The sequence below is a fragment of the Pongo pygmaeus genome, chromosome 21 (genome assembly GCF_028885625.2).
Source record: "Pongo pygmaeus isolate AG05252 chromosome 21, NHGRI_mPonPyg2-v2.0_pri, whole genome shotgun sequence".
In the NCBI taxonomy this organism is placed as follows: domain Eukaryota; kingdom Metazoa; phylum Chordata; class Mammalia; order Primates; family Hominidae; genus Pongo; species Pongo pygmaeus.
Window position 1 is genome coordinate 14,000,692 of NC_072394.2, and position 24,490 is coordinate 14,025,181.

The window sequence follows — 24,490 nt, forward strand, 5'->3', positions numbered from 1 at the left end:
CAGTTTTATATCTTACTTTACTTTTAGAGACAAGGTCTCACTCTCTTCCAGGCTGGAGTGCAGTGGTGTGGCGTGATCACGGCTCACTGCAGCCTCGAACTCCTGGGCTCAAGTGGCCTCCCACCTCAGCCTCATGAGTAGCTGGGACTACAGGTGTGCACCACCACATTCAGCTATTTTTTTTTTTTTATGTTTTTTTTTTTTTTTGTAAAGATGGTGTTTTGCTGTATTGCCCAGGCTGGTCTTGAACTCCTGGCCTCATGCGATCCTTCCACCTCAGCCTCCCAGAGTGCTGGAATTACAGGAGTGAGGCATTGTGCCCAGCCTCACTGCCCTTCACAAAAATCTTTGTGTCCAAGCATGCTCGTATATGGAACAGTCCACACCTGTGTAGCACCAGCTTCCAGGAAGAAGTTTATGCATTCATAAGGCTACATAGGTCTGAAAGTTGCAGAGCAGTAACTTAAACCAAAGTCTGGTGTTTCTCATGACAATGCTTATATCTTCTTAACAAAAGGCTTAATCTGACATACAAGTCATGAGGCTTCATGCTGTCAAAAATAGAAAACAATGCAAAATGCTTGATGCATTGGAGATTTATCAGCAGCTGTTTCTGCAGGGAGTGTGGGTGTCAAGGCAGGTAGGATCAATGGGACAGTGATGTCATCAAGGACCCAGTGTTGTTTTCTCCTTTCCCTCCCTTCCTTATGTTAGCATCATTCTCAAAGAAGCTTCCTCCATGGTGGCAAAATGGCTGCAGCAGTTGCAAGCATCGCCTCTATACACAGAAAGAGAGAGAAATAGGACATCAGTAGCTCTCTCTGATAAAGAGGCCTTTGTTCTCAGAAGCCACCAACAAACCTCCCCTACCATCTCATTGGCAGGAATGGGGCCACTTACCTCTTCATGAACCAGTCCCTTTGGTCAGGGAGATGCCATATGCTGATTCCCCCAATTATGCTACAATGATGATGGTCCATCCCTGGAACTAAGGTAAAGTTAGGCCATCCCTTCTCCCCTTTCTCCATAACTTTCTGCTGCTACTCAGTGGGGACTGGTGGAAGGGATCTTGAGAAAATGCGTGTGTGGTGTCTATGATGGGGACATTTACTAATCCCACCCACTTTACACTAACTACTGCTCTTGCTCTTATGATTATTTCTGAATGTAATACAGCTCTAACTTCAGCAGTGGCTACCCTCTGTGAGATTGTGTGCTGGGCACTGACAAAGCTGCGTGTGTCCTTATAGTCACAATATTTGCCCCGAGCCATTTGCCCTTTCACCACCCACTCATCCTGCTGCCATGGAGTGACCGTATGGGATTCCAGAAGAGACAGACACGCCCCTTTGTTCCTAGAATCCCTCGCTCCATCACTGACTCCAGCCTTTGTGTGTGTGTGTGTGTGTGTGTGTGTATGTTTTCTGTTGACCCCCCCCCCCCATATTTGTTCCTGTTTCTTTCACTTTTAGAAACAATGGAAAAGGATTTTCTTTCTGGCTTCGCATCAGAGGACTTGCTGAGCTTGGCTGGTAGTGGCTGCAATGAGCAGGGTAGCTCACAGCGTTGAGAAGGGAACAGTCTTATTTGGCTTTGGAGAGAGAATGTGGGCTGGAGAGAAGGAAGCAGAAAGCCATGCAGAGAGCAAACTGTGGAGAATGAGACAGGAGCCCTCAGCTAGGGGCACACAGCCAAACCTACATGCTGAATATTGCTTGTTTTCAAGGGGGGAAGTTATTGGAAGTCTGCACTTAGATCAGTGCTCCTTGTCAGGAGTCTGAAAAATAAAAAAAAAAGCCTGATTATTTAGGCAAATGCCTAATCAATTAGAAATATAGGGGTTCACTAGGGATGAGAGTGAGAGAGGCATTGCTCTCTGGCTGAAATATGCAAAGCAAGCCTCCCCGTTTCTCAGGAGCAGGTGGTGGCCAGGAAAGTCCTGCTTGCATCAGCCCCTCCTGGTCCGACTGAGCCACATCCTCTCTCCTTTCCCTGCCTTCCCTTACCTATCAGTGGTTCTCAGACTCTGGGCTGAAACTGAGAGGGCATGGATCTATCTTTCTTTCCATTCAACCTTGCTATTCTCCTATTGCTGGTTTCAGTTTCCAACTTGGAAAGTTGCAAGCAATGGGCCAAAGAATAGGAAAAAGTGAGAAGAATAAAGTGGCTTTGTGTTTAAACGAAAGCTTCACTGCCTGTCCTCCCCTCAGTTCTGTCTTTCTCACTGAGGCATCAAGAGGATATTTTAGTTCTGGTGTCAAGTTCCAATGGTGAAAGGAGAAGAGAGAAACATTATCAGAAAATCTATGGGCCAGGGGCGGTGATGGCTCAGACTTGTAATCCCAGCGACTTGGGAGGTTAAGACAGGAGTTCGAGACTAGCCTGGGCAACATAGTGAAATCCCATCTCTAAAAAAAAAAAAAAATGCTTACTGTGGTAGTGCACGTCTGTAGTTCTAGCTAGCTAATTTCCACCACTACACTCCAGCCTGAGTGACAAAGCAAGACCCTGTCAAAAAAAAATTCTCCACTTCTATGGTTCTGGACCAAACACGTCTTCCCACTTATTTTAAGAGACATTGTTTCCAAGATGAGGTCAAGGTTACCTTCAGGGCTGACATCACTTGGTGTCCCTCAGGACAGACCCTCGGCTCTCCTCTGGTGCCAGCCTCAGGTGCCATGGGCAGTTCAGTGTAAGCTCAGACTCTCGTTGCAATACAGCATTGCCCCAAGCATACGCTATGTGTCTCTCTGCTTCCTGGCTCAGGGCCTTCCTGAGAGGTGGGAGCCAGCTTGACTCACTCAAAAGTGCAGTCTGTCCAGCACTTTGGGAGGCCGAGGCGGGTGGATTGCCTGAGCTTAGGAGTTCGCGACCAGCCTGGGCAACACGGTGAAAACCTGTCTCTACTAAAATACAAAAAAAATTAGCTGGGCATGGTGGCATGCACCTGTAGTCCCAGCTACTCAGGAGGCTGAGGCAGGAGAATTGCTTGAACCTGGGAGGCAGAGGTTGCAGTGAGCCGAGATCGCACCACTGCACTCCAGCCTGGGCGACAGAGCGAGACTCCATCTCCAAAAAAAAAAAAAAAAGTGCAGCCTGGACTCTGGGGAGTTTGTGCTCCTGGAGGAAACCTCACCTAGTGAGGAATGGAAGCCACAGCCACATTCTTCACGTGGACAATTTTGGGAAGCATTCTGAATGCATGTCTGAGCTTCCAGAGGGATCCTGCTCTTGTTACCAGTGGCAGCAACCTTTGTAATGCATTTTTATATATCCTTTTCCCCTTTATCTGTCTTGCTTTCCACTTTCTTTCACTGTTTCCTGGGATTCTCTCCAGAATAAACTACTTGCACCCAAGTCCTTGTCTCAGACTTGGCTTTTGGAAAACCCAAACCAGGACACCTTTCAATGTTGCAAAACTATATTGCAACGTAAAGCATTACTGCACTACTACAATGACATCTGAGGCTTTTGTTTGTGTGACTGAGCCAGCCTCTGCTGTCAGTTGGCCCAGGCTAGCCAGGTATTTTGGGGGGCTAGGTGTCAGCTATCTTGCTCCACCATCAGTGGCCAGCCTTCTCCCCTTGTAGCTTGTACTTGAAACTTTTATGTCCCATAGCCATCTTAATTCACAATTTCCCCAGGGCTCTTAGAGCTTTATTACTGTGATTCATAGAAACCACTTGAGAGGCTCTGTGTTCATGGCATGGGGAGGGACATTCATGCAAAGAAAAGAAATAGCTCTCTGCACAGGAGTGCACTATGATGGACACAGGATGAAGCCAGGAAGGGCTGGGGAAGAGCGTTACTGGGGTTCTGTTTGGGATTTCAACAGACTTTACATGGGATGGGATTTTTTTAAAAAAGTGGAGGCATGTAACAGCTATGAGCTTCTCAGGTGCTCTTTGAAAAAAGCCAACCCAATCTGGCTCAGGCTAAAAAGGGAATACATTGCAACATGCAATCGAAAAGTTTATGATTAGTCTGGCTTCAGGTTTCAGGGGCTGAAATGTGATGACATCAGGACCTTGCCTGTCTCTGTCCTTTGGTCTGGCTGTACTCACCTTTATGTGCTCTCTGCCCACTCTCAGCCTCCAGGCTCTCCTACTTCCAGGTTCAAGGTCACTGGGACAGAGTGGGTGAGTCTCTTTCTGGGAGCTCTGCTTTGATTGGCTTGGCTCAGTTACAGGCACCTCTCAGAACCAATCATTATGGCCTACAGGATGTGGGACTTTGGCCTTTAGTTCAGGCAGCATCTTTGCTGGTGGTGCAGTGAGTGGGTGGAGCTTCCTCCCAGAACAGGTAGACTTGGCAGGAGGGAGGGGTCTCTCCTAAAATGAAAATCTGAGGTTGATTCTAACCAAGGGAGAGGTAATGCTGGGAGGGGGAAGTGCAGGCACCAAACTTGCAGTGTAGTTAACACTTTAAATTTCCCAGTGGAGCTTTATTGAATCTCTCTCTCCTCTGTGCAAGTACTGGGGCCAATAAGAAAAAAAATGATGTCATCAGGAAGCTTATAGTCTAATAGGGGAAATAAGAATCATACGTAGATAACTGCAATGTAATGATTGTTTGAAGACACATTTCTTATTACTCTGTGAGCAGATGAAACGTGCTTTCTCACTGTTCACATGGTAGCTGCTCTTTCTTCTCCTCACCCCCTAGAGAGTCCCGATACTTGGTACTTATGAAGAAAGGTGTTCCAGTCAGGATTGTGGAGAAGAAATCACTGTATTTCTTTTCCCTCTGCCTGACTCACTGGTGATAACTGTATTCTAGGCATGAATTAAGAAAAGCCCAGAATTAAGGAAAGACTGATTTCCTGCCCTGTTCTATAATGGCAGAGACAAGACAGCCTGAGAGAAAACAGCAGACAATTTTATACTCATACTCACAAATAAATTGGACTTTATCCAATCACAAAGGATGGAAGTGGCAGTGATTTTGAGGAGTCAAGTGATGTAGAGTTGTCAAATTCTACTCAATTGGAAACAAAAAAGTGAGTTTTAAAGAGAACTGAAGAAACACATTTGGCAGGTTTGCAGGGGCAAATATATTAGATGTATGAAAAATACAAGTGTTCGGAGTACATCAACAGAGCCTGAGGCAAGGCGTATGTACAGCTGGAATGGACTATGTCATCTGAAGCTGTGATCCTTAAGAAAGTATATTTTTTAAGAAATTATGTTTAAGAAATATTATAATATACATTGTGTATATATATGTATAATGAGATATTATTTTTAAGCCTTATACCTATCTTTGTATTTGTAAAATTTTATATTTAAAAGAGTGGTCTCAATATTACATAAACTTCAGATCCCATAAAACCTGGATCTGCCCCAGATTTTTATATACAATGAAAGATAAATGTAATAGGAATAAAATAGCGATGAAATAAGCCATTTAAAAATAATAATTATATTTTAACAGAACAAAACTTGGATTTTTCTAAACTATGATGATGTTAATGTTGTTATATTTATGAGTAGTATCTTATTGAGAAAACATGATAGAATATATTTAACCATTTTTGAAAATATTAGTTGCATACTTTGAGATACAGCTAACAGAAGGTCTGCTTATTTTAAGTTTCAGTTTATTTTAAGTTTGAAGTTTAATGGCTGTCCTACTTGTAATAGATAATTCCCCAAGATATATAGATCCAAATGGAAGAAAAGCATTATGGGCTATAACTACTAAATCAAGATATTAAATTTTCAATTTCATTCACCAATTACCCAAAGACTGTTGTTAACATCTTCCCATCTTTTCTGACTTCAGTAGATTAATCTTGCAACTTTTCAGAAGGTGTTGCATTTATATATTTCTAATAAACGGATTTATAAAAATCCATTTTTTTAAATAAAAGACATTGAATTTTAATTTCAATTTTCTAATAAAAGTCATTGAAACTCTTTGGGAATTTTTTAATCAGGTTATATAATTTTGATTCCAAATTTTTAAGTGGAACATATACATGTTTTTAGAATGTACTGATTTTTATCATTTTCTTGATATGGTTTATCATATGAAGACATAAAAAGTCTTGATATTTATTTTCAAAATGCTCTCTCCATAGAACAAATTTCTTTAGAAAAGCTTTTACTCTCACTGGTTGTTAAAAAGTCACCTTGAGGGATGTGGAGCGAGGGCAGACGTTGGGGGCAGTGTGTTTTCTGAAAATATCTGCTAGGTGCACACTTAGCTGGTGGCCATGTCTTCCCAGAAAAGGTTAGCATATTTATATCACTTGTCTTTTTATGAGAGAGAAATGCATAATTCATCTCTAAGTTCAACAGTTTTAAAAAATTCTTTGCCAAAAGACAATCAATGGACATGTGCATGGTGTAAAAAGATTTCATGATCATGTCCCCATCTCATTTCAAAATATTGTAAAGATTTTAATATTTCAAATAATATTGGCAAATCTGCTCAACTGAGCCCATGAAAGGTGCATCATGCTGTGTGATACTAGGAAAGTAGGTGAGCTAGGAAGGGCACCAGGTCCATCCTGTGCTTTTCCTTCAGGTCCCTCACCTGCTGTGGGCAAGAAGTGCCCTTCTATTACATAAATTATGGGATATGCTGACAAGTGCACTCGGTGCAGGTGCCATTGTCAATTCATATTTTAAATATTAAATAAATATGTATTTCTTATTTTTAGAGTGGAATGTGATATAAAGGTTCCAATATTTTCTTTCCAATCTCCAATAAGTTATGTAGCTCATCCTCCAGCAGCGCACAATTCTGAAGGCGGGGGACCCTACCAGCTTTTGAACATATTATTCTACCATAGATTTAATAAAAAAGACTCTTAAAGTCCAAACGCAAAGGACCTTAGAGGTCAACTCATTCATGCTTTTTAATATTCAGATGTGGTAATCGGGCTAAAGTGATTCAACTTCTCCAACAGCTTAAAGTTCGTGATAGATCTGAGACTAGAAACCCAAACTGACAAATCACCAAGATGACAAATTTCTGCTCATAAGTGCAGGTATCTTCCCATGGGGCCTCGTGTGATTTCTTGGCCAACTTGAGTTGTGTTTACTTTAAATCCTGGTTGGGATGCTTCTATGTCATCATTATGCAAGATCACTATACCAGGTCACTATCGTTCTTTTGGCTAAAAGGGCTTAAGGCTAGTTTTCAGTATTGATGCTCCTTTCCATTCTTTTCTACCAGTAAGACTGGCTGGCTTTCTTCTTCCCAGGCAAAGAAGGAGGCCAGAAGAAAATAAAAGTCAGACAAACTCCATCTTCTTTGTCTCATTAGAATGTTTAGTAACCTCTATCTAAAGGCCATTGCACTTTCCTTTGTCTCCTCTTGCCACTGCAGTCTTATGACAGATTGGGGTTCTGCCTTGGTTCTTGGCCTTGGAATAGGGGACACAGATTATGAGATAAGGCCAGTCCTTAGTTTAGTCACTAGCCACATGTGTCTATTTAAATTTAGATTTGCATTCAATAAAATTAAAAATTCAGCTTCCAGTTGTATAGTCTTATTTAAAGTAAATAACAGCCACATGTGGCAGGTAGCTACCATGTTGGACAGTGCAAATATGGGACATTCCCATCACTGCACAGGGTCCTTTTGGACTGCACAGACCTAGATTGATCATCATGGTATTTGGGAGTTTCTGCCTTTCAAATGTGGGAAATTATCCTGGGGAGCATTTCAGGAGCTCAGAAGGGGATAGGTAACCACTCACCTACCAGATATGTCTCTATTAATTTCCCAGTATTCCCTGGCATGGTAGATCTCAGGCCAGGTGGTCAAAGAGTAGCCCAAGAGTGATAACAAGTAGCGTTTAACTGACAATTTCTGTCTGAAAGGCGATTTCAATTTCTAGGCCAGAGGCCCACATTGTTTCCATTAAATTGTGGGTGCACCTGTTGCCATCTGCCCCCCTTTGCTCCTCCCTTTCCCCTTTTTTCCAGCTTTATCACCCTTTGAAAGCTGAAAGCTGTCTTCATTGTGAGACCCACTGCACAAGCACCTATACAGGTTGAGTTGGATTGGCTTCCTGCACTTGAGTGTCGTTCAGTATAATGGTAGTGGGTGGGGTATGGCTGACACAGATGCCCCCTGTTGCCTGAGAAACATGTGGTTCATTTCACTCTCCATCATCAGGTGAGGTGGGCACACAATTACAGTATTTGCTCCTGAGGCCTGTATAATAATAGTTGAGACCCAGCAGGCTCCTGCTTTCAGTGGGGGTTAACTGTAGGTCTACAGAGTTATTGCATGAAGAGAAGAATATCCTGCATGCATACCTTCATCATGACTCTTCTTCCTGCTGGACAGAACCCACTACCAGTCAGAACATCATCTTCTTCGCTTCCATTCCTAAGGTTTCTCTTCCAACGGCACCCATTTCATTGGGGCTGCTCTGTCCAGCCTGATTGGGAGTCCCTGGGATTGCTTGGAGCTACTACACAATGCATTGCTCCTGAACTTGGATTTTCCTTTCTGAAACACAGCCCAGTTGGGGTGCACATTTGCATATGCTTGTAGTGACTCAGATCCTTTCATGTATGTGTACATTCACTTAAAAATGTGTAATTGAGCCCAGCTGCTCAAAGTGGTGCTTGGACCAGCAGCACTGGCATCCACTGAGAACTCTAGAGAAACACAGAATCTCGGTGCCCACCCCAGACCTCCTTACTCAAAGTGTACTTTTTAACAAGGTCCCTACATTACATGCATGCATGCTCTTTAGAGTTTGAGACATATCTTAGTTCAGGCTGCTATAACAGAATACCACAGATTTGGCAGCTTAAAAAACAGCAGTTTATTCCTCACAGTTCTGGAGCCTGGAAGCCTAAGGTCAGGGTGCCAGCATGGTCAGGTTCTGGTGAGGGCCCTCTTCTGAATTGCATACTGATATATTCTTGTATCCTCATGTGGTGGAGAAAGGGCTACAGAGCTCACTAGGGTCCCTTTAGCAAGAGCACTAATCCCATTCTTGGGATTTGGTGGATATATTCTGGTCTTATTGCCTAATTACCTCCCAATTGGGAGTTAGGATTTCAACATATGAATTTGACACCAACATTCCAAACTTTGTAAGAAGAAACCCCATATTGGACATTGTATGTATGTTAGTGTGGGAGAGAGATAGAGTTAGAGGGGGAGGGGGAGGAGAAGGGGTGGAAGAAGAGAGAAGGAGAGAGAGAGATACTAGAAGAGAGGAGAGAGAGAGGAAGGGTCTTCATCAGGTGGGGCCAGTCAACATCCCTGAGCTTTGAGCTACTACAGATTGTGAAACCTGGGGAAAGACATCAATAGGCAAAGGGTGGCCGGAGTGCTTTTGAAGTCCAGCAAGGGCCAGAGGAAGGGGAGCCTGAGGAGCAAGTGTTGCCTTGGGGCTGAGCTTGGGTCCTTGAAATACCGGAAGACCATCACAAGAAAGGCAGGCTTTGAGCAGAGAACTCCTGGGCTCAGCCCTGTGGTCATTAGAAGAACCACATTTACGTTATTTAGTAGTTCAATGGAGAAAGATGGGGATGTTCTGAAAAGAGAAAGCTCTGAAACCAGGATGCTGGGACTTGATTTTGTGAAGGCTTCTGAAGCAGTTTCAAAATGGGAATGTCAACCTCACCAATGATCAGGGAAATGCAAATTAAACCCACAGTGTGGTACTACCTTACTCCTGCAAGAATGGCCATAGTTAAAAAATAAGAAAAAAAAGATGTTGATGTGGGTATGGTGAAAGGGAACACTTTTATGCTGCTGGTGGGAGTGTAAACTAGTACAACCACTGTGGAAAACAGTGCGGAGATTCCTTAAAGAACTGCAAGTAGAACTACCATTTGATCCAGCAATCCCACTACTGGGAATCCACCCAGAGGAAAAGAAGTCATTATATGAAAAAGACACTTGCATACACATGTTTATAGCAGCACAATTTGCAATTGCAAAAATATGGAATCAGGCTAAAAGCCCATCAACCAATGAGTGGATAAAGAAAATATGGTATATATGCACCACGGAATACCACTCAGCCATAAAAAGGAATGAAATAATGGCATTTGCAGCAACCTGGGTGGAGTTGGAGACTATTATTCTCAGTGAAGTAACTCAGGAATGGAAAACCAAACATCGTATGTTCCCACTCATAAGTGGGAGCTAAGCTATGAGGGTGCAAAGGCATAAGAATGACTCTGGGGACCTGGAGGGAAGGGTGGGAATGGGGTGAGGGATAAAAGACTACACATTGAGTATAGCGTACACTGCTCAGATGATGGGTGCACCAAAATCTCATAAATTACCATTAAAAATCTTATCCATGTAACCAAAAACCTCCTATCCCCCGAAAACTATTGAAATAAAAATTTTTAAAAAGAAGACTGTTGGCAGATATGGGAGAAAGCGTATTCAGGTGGCCACACCCATGTAGATGCTGAAGCATCTTCAGCAGGGGCTTAGGCCCCTCTCCCTTTCTCCATCAGAACTTCTGCTTTCTCTGTGCCACCAGCCCAGCCACTGGGGGTTGAAACCATTTCCCTGATCCTTGCAGCCCTCTGCCAGGCGCTTGCAGGCTCTGCAGCCTCCGTTTGCTGATCCTGCCAGGAGGGTTGCCCCTCAGGGTCTGGGAGCAGTAACTCAGACTCCAGTGGTCTCAGTGAGGGGCCTTCCTGGTCCTGGGGATGTTGAAGACTGCATAGTGGGCTTTAGAGATGGAGAGATCAAGCTGTACACTGTGCCGGGAACTTTGAAGGCACGCAACAATGTCTGTGAGTGGAGCTGGGATAAAATAGGTAAGCACAGGCTGTCAGGCTTCTCCAAAATTGCTGGGCACGTGAGTCACCTTGTGAAAATGCAGATTCTGATGCAGCATGCTGCCAGTCTCACAAGCGTGCAGGTGATGTTGATGCCGCTAGTCTAGGGACCACACTGAGAAGCAAGGCTGTCATGCAGACAGTTTTGTCCAGCAACCCAGAAAACCTGGATTCTGGCTCAAGCTTGCCACTAAAATTCTTGGGCTTATCATTTAAACTTCATCCCCAGGTCAAGGGGCATGGCCCTGAGGGGTGGGACCCATGAATCTGGGATCTTTTCTGTACACTGTGCCTCCCTCCTCCCTTGGTGGTTCAGTGATTACCCAGGTCGTGGCTCTAATGAAACACCAGGACACAATGGCTACAGCATCCAGGCTGTCACTTTGGGAGGTGGGGAGACACAGCTAAGAAAAAAAACACAACTGAATTTCCCTGGAGCTTACAACCTGCGGGTGGGGGTCAGGGATGGGTGATGGAGTGAAGATGGACAGGTTTTTGTGAAGGGAGTCCTAGAGGGTCCAGGAAGGCTTCCTGGAGGAAGGGCTTCCCTCTAGAAGAAGTGGGAGAATATGTGGGCTTCCCCATCTTTGTGCCAGCCTCACAACCAGCTTGCCTTGATCTGCCCAACAATCACAGCAGAATCTGCCTTTGGGACCAGTTTAGACTTCTGGCTCAGGGCTTTGGTCCAGGTGCTTTGGGCCATCCCTTGTTCCCCAGGCCACCCTTGCCAGGGGCTCAGCCAGTCTCCCCTCCTCATACCTAACCTAGGCCAGTGTGGGCGAGGCCATGTAGGGGTCGGTGTCATGTGGGACAGGAAGGCAAAGGGATTTTGATGGGAAGTAGAGAAAGAGCCAGGCATCTCTTTGCCCTCCCACAGGGGAGTTGCACTGGGACTGGTGATGGGGCCATTCTCCAGGGTGCAAGACACAGGTGAACCCCACAGCCTCACAGCAGAGCCCTGAAGTCCCAGCTGCTTGCTTAGCCGCCCCTCTCCCTTTCTCCATCAGGACTTCTGCTTTCTCTGTGCTGCCAGCCCAGCCACTGGGGGTGGAAACCATTTCCCTGATCCTTGCAGCCCTCTGCCAGGCGCTTGCAGGCTCTGCAGCCTCCCTTTGCTGATCCTGCTGGGAGGGCTGCCCCTTAGGGTCTGGGAGCAGTAACTCGGACTCCAGCGTGCCCAGGGATCTGCTGCGGATCTTGTGAGATGCAGATTCTGACTCTGGTCCAGCCCCAGGAGGTGCCAATGCTGCTCCTCCTCTGACCAGAAGACAGGGACTCCATCCAGAAGACAGAAGATCTCCAAGCCACAGGAGGCCATAGGTTCTGTTTAAATCCTCTTCCATGAGCTGTCTCCACAGCCTGTCCAATGGGCAAGGGGATGCTGAGAATAGCCCCTTGGGCTGGGTCAAGTTCTCCCTCTAATGTCCCCAACTCAGCGACGACAATCACAGGCATCACCTCGTAACTGGATGTAAATTTCTTGCCAGTATCAAGGTGCTACACCTGCACTCCAAGAGGAACCCCAGGTTGAAAGTTGAGCCTTTTCAGTCCCTCCAATAGGACAGGGCTTCCTTTAACCCAAAGGCGAAGAGGGGAGAAGGCACGAAGTGCCCTGCCTCAAGTGGGCAGGTGGCTAGGGTCGCCTTCTCCCCTCTTCCCCCCTGGGTTAAAGGGAGGCCTGTCCTATTGGAGGGACTGAAAACGCTCAACTTTCAATCTGGGTTTCCTCTTGGAGTGGAGGTGTAGCGCCTTGACACTGGTGAGAAATTTACATCCAGTGTAAGAGTTGATGCCTGTGATTGCCGCCGCTGAGTTGGGGACATTAGAGGGAGACCTTGACCCACCCCAAGGGGGTGTTCTCAGCATCCCCTTGCCCATTGGACAGGCTGTGGAAACAGCTCATGGAAGATAATTTAAACAGAACCTATCGCCTCCCGTGGCTTGGAGCTCTTCTCCCAGCCACCTTCTCTGGATCTTCCCTTCTCTGACTTTCTGGAAGCTTTGAGGCAGTTGAGGGGAATGAAAGTATGGCCCTGTTAGCCTCTGGCTTCCTCCTCTCCTGCTGGGTTAGGAGAGCTCCGTTTGGGGGATGTATAGCCCTGTTCGCCTCCAGCGTCCTCCTCTCCTGCTGGGTTAGGAGAGCTCCATTTGGGGAATGTATGGCCCTGTTAGCCTCCAGCATCCTTCTCTCCTGCTGAGTTAGGAGAGCTGCATTTGGGGGAGGTATGGCCTTGTTAGCCCCCAGCGTCCTCCTCTCCTGCTGGGTTAGGAGAGCTCCTTTTGGGGGCTGCAACCTCTCCACAATTGGTGCTCCTTACCAAGGACTGTAAACAAAAGCACAGGGAAGCTCTTGCTTCAGCTGGAAAACCCATGAGAAAAATCCACCTGTACGAAGCCAGGGCCTCCATTGCTCCCCTCTTCACCCACAGAGGGTGAGGACACCAGGCTCATCCTTCTGAGACTTTAGGGGGAGGGGCAGGAAAAGGGTCATTTGGAGAGCAGTGCTGCTCACTTGAGTCTGCAGAAGGCGTTCGCTGGCTGCGGGCTTATGCAAACCTGACCTCCAACCCCGGGGTGAAGACCCGGGGTGTACAGAGTGGAGGCAGCTGTGTAAACTGTAGGGTGGGGTATTTATAGCCTTAGTGAGGCGCACCAAACCAGCCTAGAGAGCCTCAGTTAGTGCTGCCGCCCTTGGCTGTGTTTCTTGTGCCATTAACTGAGTTTTCCAGACATTCTTTCTCCAGTGTTGCATTCGGCTTTACAAGACTCAGTTTCTTCATCTGATAATGGGAGGCTATTGCCATGGCTCTCTGAGTGCTTCAGCCAGATGGTTCTCTGCATCCCAGTTTCCAAAAAGAAAAGCAGTATTCCAGTTCACAACTAGGGGAGAGTTAATACGTCCTCTCAAAAGGAGCTGCTATGCCCCTAAGGCCACTTCCCTGGGCTCCTGGAGCTCTGGGACAGATGAGAAACACATACCTGAGCTTTGCAGTCAGCTCTGGCCTAGGGTCCTGGCTTGGCTGCTTACCACCATCAGCATTCCCTGCAAGGGGATGGAGTGAGATGGTACAGGAAGGGTGCTTGGCACATAATAAGGGGCATAAAAGATAATTTTGCTGATGACGCAGCAAACTTCCTCATCTGCTGCCACCACGGTGTCTGAAGGAGTTAATCCTCTTATCAGAGAGCAGGCAGCCCCACCTCTCCACCAGGCCTGGGGGTAGTGTTTGGGAAGGGTTTGCAAGCCCTATGGGACAAGGTTTACATAGGAGACAGTGTTAGGGTGAAGGCTGCTAGTCAAGGCTGTTTGTCAGGGGGCATGCAGGGAGATCCATTCTTGGTGTCAGAAATCCTTGGGCTCTCTAAGCCCCAGTTGTGGGGAGGAGGGCGGTAGGGGAGGAGGAGGGAGGAGAGCACAAAAGGGTGAGCACACAGCTCTGTAATGGAAACTTGGCGTCCAGCCTCACTTTGTGTCCTTCCTTAGTGCATGCGGCTTGCTTCTTGAGTTGAGAGCTTGGTTTCCTCCCCTTCTAGCCAGCATCTCGTGCTATCCCCACGGCTCACTCCTGTCCCCTCTTCTTAGAGCCTGCAGTCCTGCAGACTGCCTCCACCCATGACATGTGACATGTGAGCCTGCTGCCTCCCCTCTTCATCCCCTACACCTCCCCTGACTAATTAGGCCAACATGCAACTTCCAGGGCCTGGCAGAAGAGGAGCCAAGAATGCCATGGAGAGGGGCCAAGTGTTTTTGTTGACATTGCTCAAGTATAGCTTTGTGGAGCGGCCTCTTTGCTGTAGCAGAGAAGTCCAAGGAAGCTGGAGAGGTGACCGAGGGGAGAGCAGGGAGGATAGCCAGTGTGGGTGCCTCTCCGTATCCCCTTCACCTTCCCACCCTCCAAGCCTTCCCAGCTGCCTACCCTCTGGCCCTCCTCCCTAAGTGCAAGCCCTCCATGTCATAATTTGTGGGACCAGCCCAGTCTCTAGGAAATCACACTGAGCAGAGTGAGTTGCACGCAGTGGGACTTTAGAAGTGTCTCATTTCTTCATTTGTGAACCTTTCATGGGGGATGCTCGTCCTCACTGCTGTTCCTAATTCAGTCACATGTCCCTTAACAGTGGGGATATGTTCTAAGAAATGCACTGTTAGGCGATTTTGTTCTTGTACCAACATCATAGAGTGTATTTACGTAAACCTGGATGGTATAGCCTATTCCTCCTAGGCTAAAAACCTGTATAGCAAGTGACTGACTGTACTGAATACTGTAGGCAATTGTAACACAGTGGTAAATATTTGTGTATCTAAACATATCTAAATACAGCAAAGGGACAGTAAAAATATGGTGTTAAAATCTTATGGGGCTGACTGTGGTGGCTCGTGCGTATAATCCCAGCACTTTAGGAGGTGGAGGTGGGAGGATCACTTGAGGCCAGGAGTTTGAGACCAGCCTGGGCAACATAGTGAGACTCTGTCTTTACAAAAAATAATAAAATTAGCTGGATGTGGTGGCATGCACCTGTAGTCCTGGATACTGGGGAGGCTGACGCAGGAGGATCATTTGAGCCTTGGAGTTTGAGGCTGCAGTGCACCATTGCACTCCAGCCTGGGCAACAGAGCCAGACCATGTCTTCAATTAAAAAAAAAAAAGTTGACCACTCTTATATATGCCCTCCGACGTGGACAGAAATGTCATTTTGCGGTGCATGACTGTAATTTCTGGGGAAACAACCACCTTTGAAATAAGTCCAGTGAGACTTATTTACCTCTTCACTGCTAACCTATTATAAGGTGCAGGCTGCATTATTGAGCTACTTAACTATAGCTGTATAATGAAACCGGGATGGATTTCATCCTGTCCCAGGATCTACCAAGAATTTGTCCTTTGAGGTCACTATACCTGGGTTCAAATCCTCATTCTGCTACTTGCTCACTGTGTGACCTTGGGCAAGATATTTAACCTCTCTGTCCATCAAGTTCCTTATTTACAAAATGGAACTAGTATTTCCATGTAGGGCTTTCATCCATGAAGATGAAACATGGTGAAGAATGGAAAGGTTTCTGCACATCACAGACATTCAGTGAATGGAAGCCACGCTAGCTATGCAATGATAGTTGATGTAGCCACAGATTGGCTCTGATCTTAGGCAAATTGCTTATCCTCTGACTTACGTACTCTAAAAGTAAATTGACCCCAGAACCAACTGCCTCTTCCTAGCTCAGCAGGAGTTTTGTGAGGACAAATGAACTGTGCTATAATATTGTCAAACTTGGTTCTCTGTGGGAAGGAAATGGATACAATGCATTGCTTCATCATTCTTCTTTTCTCAGACTCTGGTCTCTGTGTTATTATGTCAGCCATCAATGGTCAAATACATTTTTGAGATAAAAGTTTGCAGGTGTTGGAATCCAGAGGTGCTGCCTTAAGAGTCTAATTCCTGAAGATATTGAATCATTATGTTTAAAAATCCCCTAATTTTCTGCTACAATAGCTGGCTTTATTTTTACATCTCTTAATTGGTATCAGCTTTTCTCTCAGAATTACGGAACCATGGAAACTTGGCATATGAAGGAACTTTGGAAGTCATTGGAAGGGATACTCCTGCTTCTTTTTAAATCTTTGGGGTCTTCCTGAGCATTAAGATTACAGTACCACAAAGCATTTCTCCTTGACCCAGAGAACAGTGGAATGGCCACGCTGCTGGCCACAGCATGACTCTCTCTTTAGGTACCATGTAGATGGGCAGATGCCGTGGTGCTCGACCGATATTACTCGGTTTTGACCTCTTCAATGCCAGCTTCTAGCACCTGCCTCTCATTGCCCAAGGCCTTTTTCTGGGCATAACCTTGGACATCCATGTGGAAGATTGGAAATGCTGGGAGATTATGTCCTCTTTCATCAGCTTCAACCAATGTTAGACTAGGAGTAGGTGGATGAATACCTAAGCTTCCTCACATCTTAGGTGTCCGAGATGCATGTCTATGCTGGCCCCCAAAGCTTTCCAGAGAGGTCAGTTTCTAGTTATTCATGATGGCAACTGACTTAAAATGCATCTACTATTAGCATTTCCTGTCCTACTCTGCTCTTCCACCTATTCTTCTTGGGATCACCTCCCATATAAACCACCTTCTCTCAAACCCTTCTCTCAGGGGCTGCTTCTGGGGAAACCCAGCCTCAAACAGAGGGGATGCGCTTCTCCACACTTTCAGGTTATTTGTGATAATACGGGTTAAGGCTACTAACCTTAACGTTTCTTTATGAGGTTTTGAAATTTTTTGTCTCTGTTCATCACTATTTTTAACCATTAGAATCCACCATTCAGGTTATCCAAACTACACAAATGCCTTGCTTTAACCTTGAATTATCTTTGATATTGTCCTCATAATCTGGGCTAAGCTGATACATGTGGCCACCATGTAGAATTTTGTATTTCAAGAGTCTGAAATTATTGTTTCTTTTCATTAGACTCCACATCCTTCCTCCATTTTTGGGGGAAAAACCTGGGGGGCTCTCCTGGACGATATGCATAAACTGTAATTTGACATCTTGCTAAATTTACATGTGGAAGCAGGGTCTGTGTTTGAGGAAGACCTCAGTTCATGAGCTACTAATATTATGTGCATCATGTTAGCTTAGGTGAGGTGCCCACAGGCATTGTGATTTCCAGACACTGCCGTGAGTCTCACTTTCTCCACCTATAAAGTGGGAATAATTATTTCAACACATACCTACTGAGTACCTATGCTGAGCCAGCAGTGATCAGGTGCTGGAGAGGCAGTGTCCACACTGTTTCCTTCTTGAGCAGTGTTGTGAGGTTTGAATTCAGTAACGAAGGAGAAATCATTTGGGAAACTGAATCACTGTGGAAGTAGAAGAGACGGCAGGATGCCCTCCAGCTCTTCAGTGACCACTTCAGACACCATGTTGGTGTGGCTGGGTGCACCATGTGGCCTTGTGTGAAGGCCGCTGGGCCCATGGGTTAGGCCCATGTCTTGTGTTTCGATCCATTTTCCGCCCGCGGCAACTTTGGACATTCAAGAGGCAGCATTGCCTCAGGTCCCTTCTTCAGTGCCAAGCCCCTGGAAAGAGCCACTTTGGCAGCTTGGCTTGCTGTCTGTGTCTCCCCATGGCCCCATGATGCCAGGCCCCACCTGTCATGTTTCTGCCTTCATCTTACCTGATCTGTCCATGGTGGTCAAGGCTGTTGGCTATTGCTTTCTTCCTGAAATTCTCTTTCTGCTTACCTTCCACGACACCTGCTTTCCTTGCTCTTTTCCTTCCTTTCGTGATCCCTTCCTGAATCCTTTTGCTCTGTCTCCTCTCTGAAGGATATTGTGTTCTTCCATTCCTTCTCCCTGGTACCCCCTCTTCTCCACTGGGAGACCCCGTCCATACATGTGCCTCCCACCCTTCCCTGTTGCTGATGACTTCCCTGAGGCTTGCTGTGGCTCTGCTTTTCTCCCCGAGGTTCCTCCACTCACATTTGCATGGATAGAATACCTCCCTTTCCGTGCTCTGCAGGCTCTTCAAACTCAGCATGCCCCAAACAGAATGCACTGCACTGGCCCCTTCAGTGTGCTCTTTAGCCTGTGTTCTTTCTTCTGGCACCTCCACCCCCACAGTCATTGCAGCCCCGAGCCCTGTTAACTGCTCTCCCAACCTACTGTTTCCTAGTTCATGCCTTCATATCTTTTTCATTGAAAACATGCTGTGTGGCACTCATGAGCCTATGCTTTGGGGATGGCAAATTATGTCTTCGCTTGATAACCCCCAGAAGCAGATCCTGATGTATGTTCAATGGTGGGTGGTTCATCTAGGGGGTAGTTTCAGGAGATACTGGCAGGGGCTAGACCTCGGTGGGCTGGAGCCAGCTCTTATTGACTCAGTGGAGCTGATTGCGTCCATCTCTTCCGAATACCATTTTCAATGATGTCATGTGGGTAGCTTGGCATTGGCTACAATGGGAATATTGACACCACAGAAGTTGGCCAGTGGCTACAAAACAGGGCTTTTCTCCCCCTTCGAGAGTTGGTTGTTAAACATTTCTCAGCATGTCACTGGGAGCAGGGAATTGAGACAGGGAAGGGGGAGCAGTTGATCAAGTGTGCTTTATCAAGAGAGTTACACAGTAGACAACTGGAGCTTGATCCCACTGGGAAGAATCTAGAATCCAGCTTAGAACACACACCTCAAAGTCATCCCACTGGTGCGGTGAGGAAGCCTTTAGGCAGCTAGAGGCAGAGTGGCTGGGGGTGCAGGCGGGGCCGAACAAGTGATGGCTGATCAGGGCACCGGGCACGCAGTGTCGGCAGAGGCTGAAACCCAGCTGTGAATGATGTGTGGTTATTGTCTTTGTCTCCCCAGAGCTTGACCTCATGGACCTCATAGGGGAAGACAGAAAGTGGATGATGGGGAGGAAGCTGATGCAGGTGAACGACACTCTGACTTCCGAAGATGCCGGACTCCGGAACAGCAAGAACTGCACCGAACCAGGTAACAGTGCTGGCTACTCATGGGCAGCAGCTGTCATTTTCTCTGGTTATGGCTGAAGAAGAGCCAGCTGCTGTGTGTTTTCTTAGAATTTTAATCCAGAAAGCCTCTAAAGATGTTTAGGACGGGAGTCTGAGAAACTTTCAGGTGACATCCTAAGGGACTATTAAGTTGTGTTTTGACCTCTGTATTCATTTTCTACTGGAGCTGGGGTAAGTCAGAGACAGTGACACTCCTGATGCGGTACTGAGATCAGATGTAGAGGCTGGTGCTGCCAAGTGAGAAACCAAGGCAGGAGCAGGATGGGTGAGGATGTTTTGTGGTTACCTTTGCTTTGATCGCTTGGGTCCTCTTTGGTGGGTTTTTAATCAGGAACTTTGTTTCTATCACAGTAGAGACACAGGGATTGGGCCAGATGGTCACCCACAATGTTGATCTTCTTGGAAGAGGCAAATATTAATTTATCGGTTGTTAGATTTGATACCTATTATGCCATTCCCCAGAAATATATATGGAACATTTTATCTCTAATGCTACTGAACAGAAAAAGAAAACAAAGCAGATTAAAGGGAACGAGGAGCTGTGAGAACCCAGCCTATCAAGCCTCAGGGATGTGACAGGCATCCCTCTGGATGAATGAGGTCCCTGAAGGTTTAGACCTGGAGTTGGTAAACTTGTTCTGGAAAGGGCCAGACAGTAAATACTGTAGGCTTTGCAGGCCACATATCACATCTGTAGTGTATTCTTAAAAGAATTTTTTTATAATGCTTTATCAATTTAAAAAGCATTCTTATCTCACAGGTTGTACCAAAACAGGCAGTGGGATGGAGTAGGTCTGTAGCCATATTTTGCTGCTTTGACTTGGACCTCGAAGCTCTGTGGGGCTTTCTGTCCTTGCCTGGTGGGGACTTGGCCTCATGTGTGCCACTGTCAAGGGCCCAGGAGCTCAATGACATGCTGCTCCTACATCCAAAGGCCTGTCTCATATTTAGTGTCAGCACGGAACTATATAAACAATCTCCATTGCAGCCCAAAGAACTACAGGCTGTTGAGTACAGAAGACATGTCAGAGAATTGCAGGTCTGCGATCTGTTGGGAAGATGGGTGGGAGTGCCCTTCCCACCATACTTAGACTCTTAACAATCAGCTTTCAAGCAAAGCTGAAAAGAATCAAAAATAGTTATCTGCCCTATCTCCACCACCACCATCAAAAAAACAAAAACAAAAACAAAACACCCTACGTAGTCTATGTTCCTCAAGCTGGAGAATCCAAGGGTTATTGTGGCTGTTGTTCCACGCTCACAAGGAGCATTTTTCACTTGAAAGTGAAGCAGCACATGGGCAGCTATGTGAGTTAGAAATGAAAATGGGTATGAAGGGTCCAAGTGCCCCACTGAGGGGCTGAACCACGTGTACTTTAAGAAACAGAGATTTCCAAGGACTAGCCTGAAAAGGCATGGCAGGGAAGGCACAGGTTCTGTGCCAAGAACAGATCTGGTCCTGTAGCCAAATAGTTTTCAACATCTTTCTCCAACTAATAAGCTGATTAGGATTAATCAGCTAATAGTATTAGAAAGCCCAGGTATCACTTCTGGTATGGGAAAGAATGGAATCAGACAGGACATGGTGACCAGCTCTGAGCATTAGGTTCAGCCACATGCAGAACCGGCAAGGATCGGGGGATTCTGTTCCCTGTTGCTGGGGTGTGTTTTGGGGGCAGGTGGTTGGTCTCTCTGTGAGTGGCATTGCTTACTGTATTGGGAAATATCTTTCTCAGAGTGACAGATGTAGAAGCATAAAGCACATTCAAAGTCATTCCAAGAGTGGAAATAACTCAGCCTCACAGATAGGAAAGAAAATGTCTAGGTAGATAAAAACAATGTGAACCCAGGACCTGCCCGTGTTGGCAGGGGCCACACGGGGAAAGGGAGGAGAGGAAAGGCTTCAGGAGGAATATGGGAGGAAGCAAAAGCGAGCTGAGTCATGCTGCAAAAAGCAGGTCCAAAGGGAATATGGATCCAGGAGGGACAATCTTGATTTCTTCACCTGCAGACCAAAAGGACTGGGCTTGGTTTCTGGGGCTCTTGATTCAGAACCAAATTCCACAGGGAAGATGATCATGCCTGAAACAGGAGAAGTTCTGTTCAAATCCTAACACATCAAGGGCTGGCTCAGAGCCCATGTGCTTCATGAAGCTTGCTTGGACCACCCCAGACTGCAGCATTCTTTTCTGACTGCTGCTGGTATAAAATGTCTCCACATGTGCTGTTAAATATGGACATTCAATGGCAATTTCAATTCAAATGAATTCAAACCAACTAAAATTAAATATTCAGATTCTCAATTGCACCAACTACATGTCAAATACTCAATAGTTGGATCACAGATGACAGCACAGGTCCCAAAACATTTCCATCATCACAGAAAGAGCTATTAGACAGGGTGGTCAGAACTTCACAGTTGTCTTTGGATGTATCTCCTGTCTTTCCAGCCCAATTGCAAACATCTCAAGGGTGTAGAGCAAATTTGTAAATCTGAGGGCTTTATCTCTAACGCGGGTCTTAGAGTCACACTCACCTGAAGCTGTGAACTTTGGCCAAATAGCCAGGTTCTCTGAGTCTCTGTGTGCCTCTCTGGAAATTGACATCATTCTGATCTTTCATGATTGCTGTGAGAATTACTAATAAAGTGTGGACAGCTTAGTGCCCTGGGTTTGATGGCACTGTAGTAGGAGTGTATTCGTGAATTTCCCACCCTCTGTCCTGGGGCATCATTACAAGTGGGGCACAGTGCAAGATTCCTAGAGCAACATTCTCCAGCTACTCCCTGCAGAGCGAGTCTTTCAACAGGCCACACCACAGGTAGCCCAGGTCTAAACAGACCGTCATCTAGACAGGAGGCTTCAGTACCGTCTTCCCATGTAGGCAAGCCCTGAAGACCTCAGACTTGGCAATGAGTGCCATCATCTCTGCTGCATTGACTATTTCTAACAACAGGATCAGAACATTGCCACAAACACATGTGAGCCCTGGTTACCTCCATGCCCTTACCAGAATGCTGTTGAAGGTGGCTCCTCAGTCTAGACTGGACAGATATTTTATGAAAAATGTTGAGAGCCAAAGCACCCATAAAGTCCTGATTTAGAAGCACCATTTTAATAATATTCATCTTCTCTGCCTCTAACTTGTTGTTGGGTGAAATTGTTGAGCAGGAGTGAGGTGAGGGCAGGTTCATTCTAAAACATTGTTCAGTTTTCCTTAAGAGGCCCTGGGCACAATGAATATTACTTGTGCTGGTTAAATATAGTGCTGTCTGCCCTCGAAAATCTTAAATAGAGAGGCTAGGAAGTGAGCCCTGTGGTTCCTGGATTCTCTCCCTTCCTATTTGTGATGATGTCAGTGGCAGCAGTACACTTAACAGAGCCTACGGAGCAGGCTTCCCTCTGTGCTTGGAGGAGTGAAGATTTACACAGGGACTTGAGTGTTTGGGGTGCAGTGTGTGTCCTGGCTGTCTGAGTTATGGTGGCAAGGTCACAGGCAGGAGTTAATTTGGCATTTGTCATAAAGTACATCCAGCTGCCACTTGTGATGTCATGGGGCTTCTCAGACTGTGCTGTCAGAAGCCCTGGCTTTAGATGCTATTAGAGGAAGCCTGTAGATTCAGAGACTGGAGACAGAGTTACCTCTATTCTGGTTATATTCCCTGTTGGGGCATGATTCTGGTTTGCCTCTCAGGTGACCATTTCCTCACCTACAAAATAGATCTTCAACTACATTTATCCCTTCCCTTGCACAAATCCACTTATTCCAAGAAATTTCAAGAATAGAAATTCAAGAAAACTTCTTCCCCTAGACAGTCTCCCATTTCCCTTAATAACTGCTGTGTTTGCAGAATTCCATGCCATACCTCAAGCCTTCCTCTATTCCCTCTCCCTTCCTCCCCTTCCCTCTCCCCTGCCTTCTCCCTTTCTCTCTGTCTGAAAACCAGGAGCACAGAGTGCCCAGTTTTGGTGCCAGAGAAAGCCCAGGGTGCTGTCTTCTTATGACAGCTGCTACTTTAAGGATATATTACTTTATAAATTTTCTGCTTTCAAAAAAATGGCACTGGGCGCGGTGACCCACGCCTATAATCCCAGCACTTTGGGAGCCCAAGGCGGGTGGATTACTTGAGGCCAGGAGTTCGAGACCAGCCTGGGCAACATGGTGAAACCCCGTCTCTATAAAATGTACAAAAGTTAGCCAGTTGTGGTGGCATGAGTCTGTGGTCCCAGCTACTTGGGGGGCTGAGGTGGAAGGATCGACTGAGCCTGGGAGATGGAGGTTGCAGTGAGCTGAGATCACTCCACTGCACTCCAGCCTGGGTGACAGAATGAGACCCTGTCTCAAAAAAAAAAAAAAAAAAAAAAAAAAAAAGGCATTTTTCCTTTGCCCCTTGAAGACCTAGTTTTGGTGGAAATTTGTGATTTTTTTTTTTTTTTTTTTTTTTTTACCTTCAGAACTGCATGAACAAGACTGACTGACCTCCGGGCTCCAACTTTTCTTTGCAATTGTTCCAGCTCTCTGTGAATTTTTAAAGTTGTTTTCTTAGCCTGACACTGCCGATTTCATCTGAAGCCTGAAAACATTTTTTTTTCCTTTTGGCAAGTAACACTTGAAATTATTTACTCAGATGACCTATTAAGAGAAATTTAACTTTGAATAAATTTGATCCATGGAAAATTAAGTTAGCTAAATGTAATATTGAAGATGGTAGACAACTGTAGCAGAAATGAATTCTTTGTAATATTTATTTGTGCACTTCACAGAATTTTATTTATACACTTTGCAGTCTGTCTCCAGAAAAATATATCATCTTTTGGTTTTTGGTTCCTTGATATTTTAAGGAAATGAGCTTTTCCTCAGAGTGCTTTTTTCAAATAAAATTTGGAAGAAGGAAAATATTTAAAATGATGGCCTTTGGTGTGGGCTTCACTGCGAGATCGCTGGATTTCCCTTGATAAAAGATCATCCCACTCTGTCTGGCTTAGCTGGGCCTAAGGCCTCGAAAGGTGAAGAGGATGCTTGGCCTGTGTTTCAAGACCAAAGTCAGGCTGGCAGGGCACTGCCCTTTGGGGATGGCCAGGAGTGCCTACAGGTCAGCTGTTGACTGGCCCGAAGCCCACAGTTAACAGTTAAATGTGAGCTGCAGTTGATGAGGGAAACCGGGAAGTCTATATGAGAG

General features: G+C 45.9%; 1 protein-coding gene across 1 annotated transcript in view; it reads left to right on the forward strand.

Moving 5' to 3' along the window:
- SLC24A3 (solute carrier family 24 member 3) overlaps nucleotides 1–24,490 on the forward strand; it is a 509,957-nt gene that overhangs the window by 47,500 nt on the left and 437,967 nt on the right. The window contains exon 2 of the mRNA XM_054468182.1: nucleotides 19,145–19,273. Coding sequence (XP_054324157.1) covers nucleotides 19,145–19,273 — 129 coding nt within the window. The remainder of the gene's footprint in view (nucleotides 1–19,144; nucleotides 19,274–24,490) is intronic.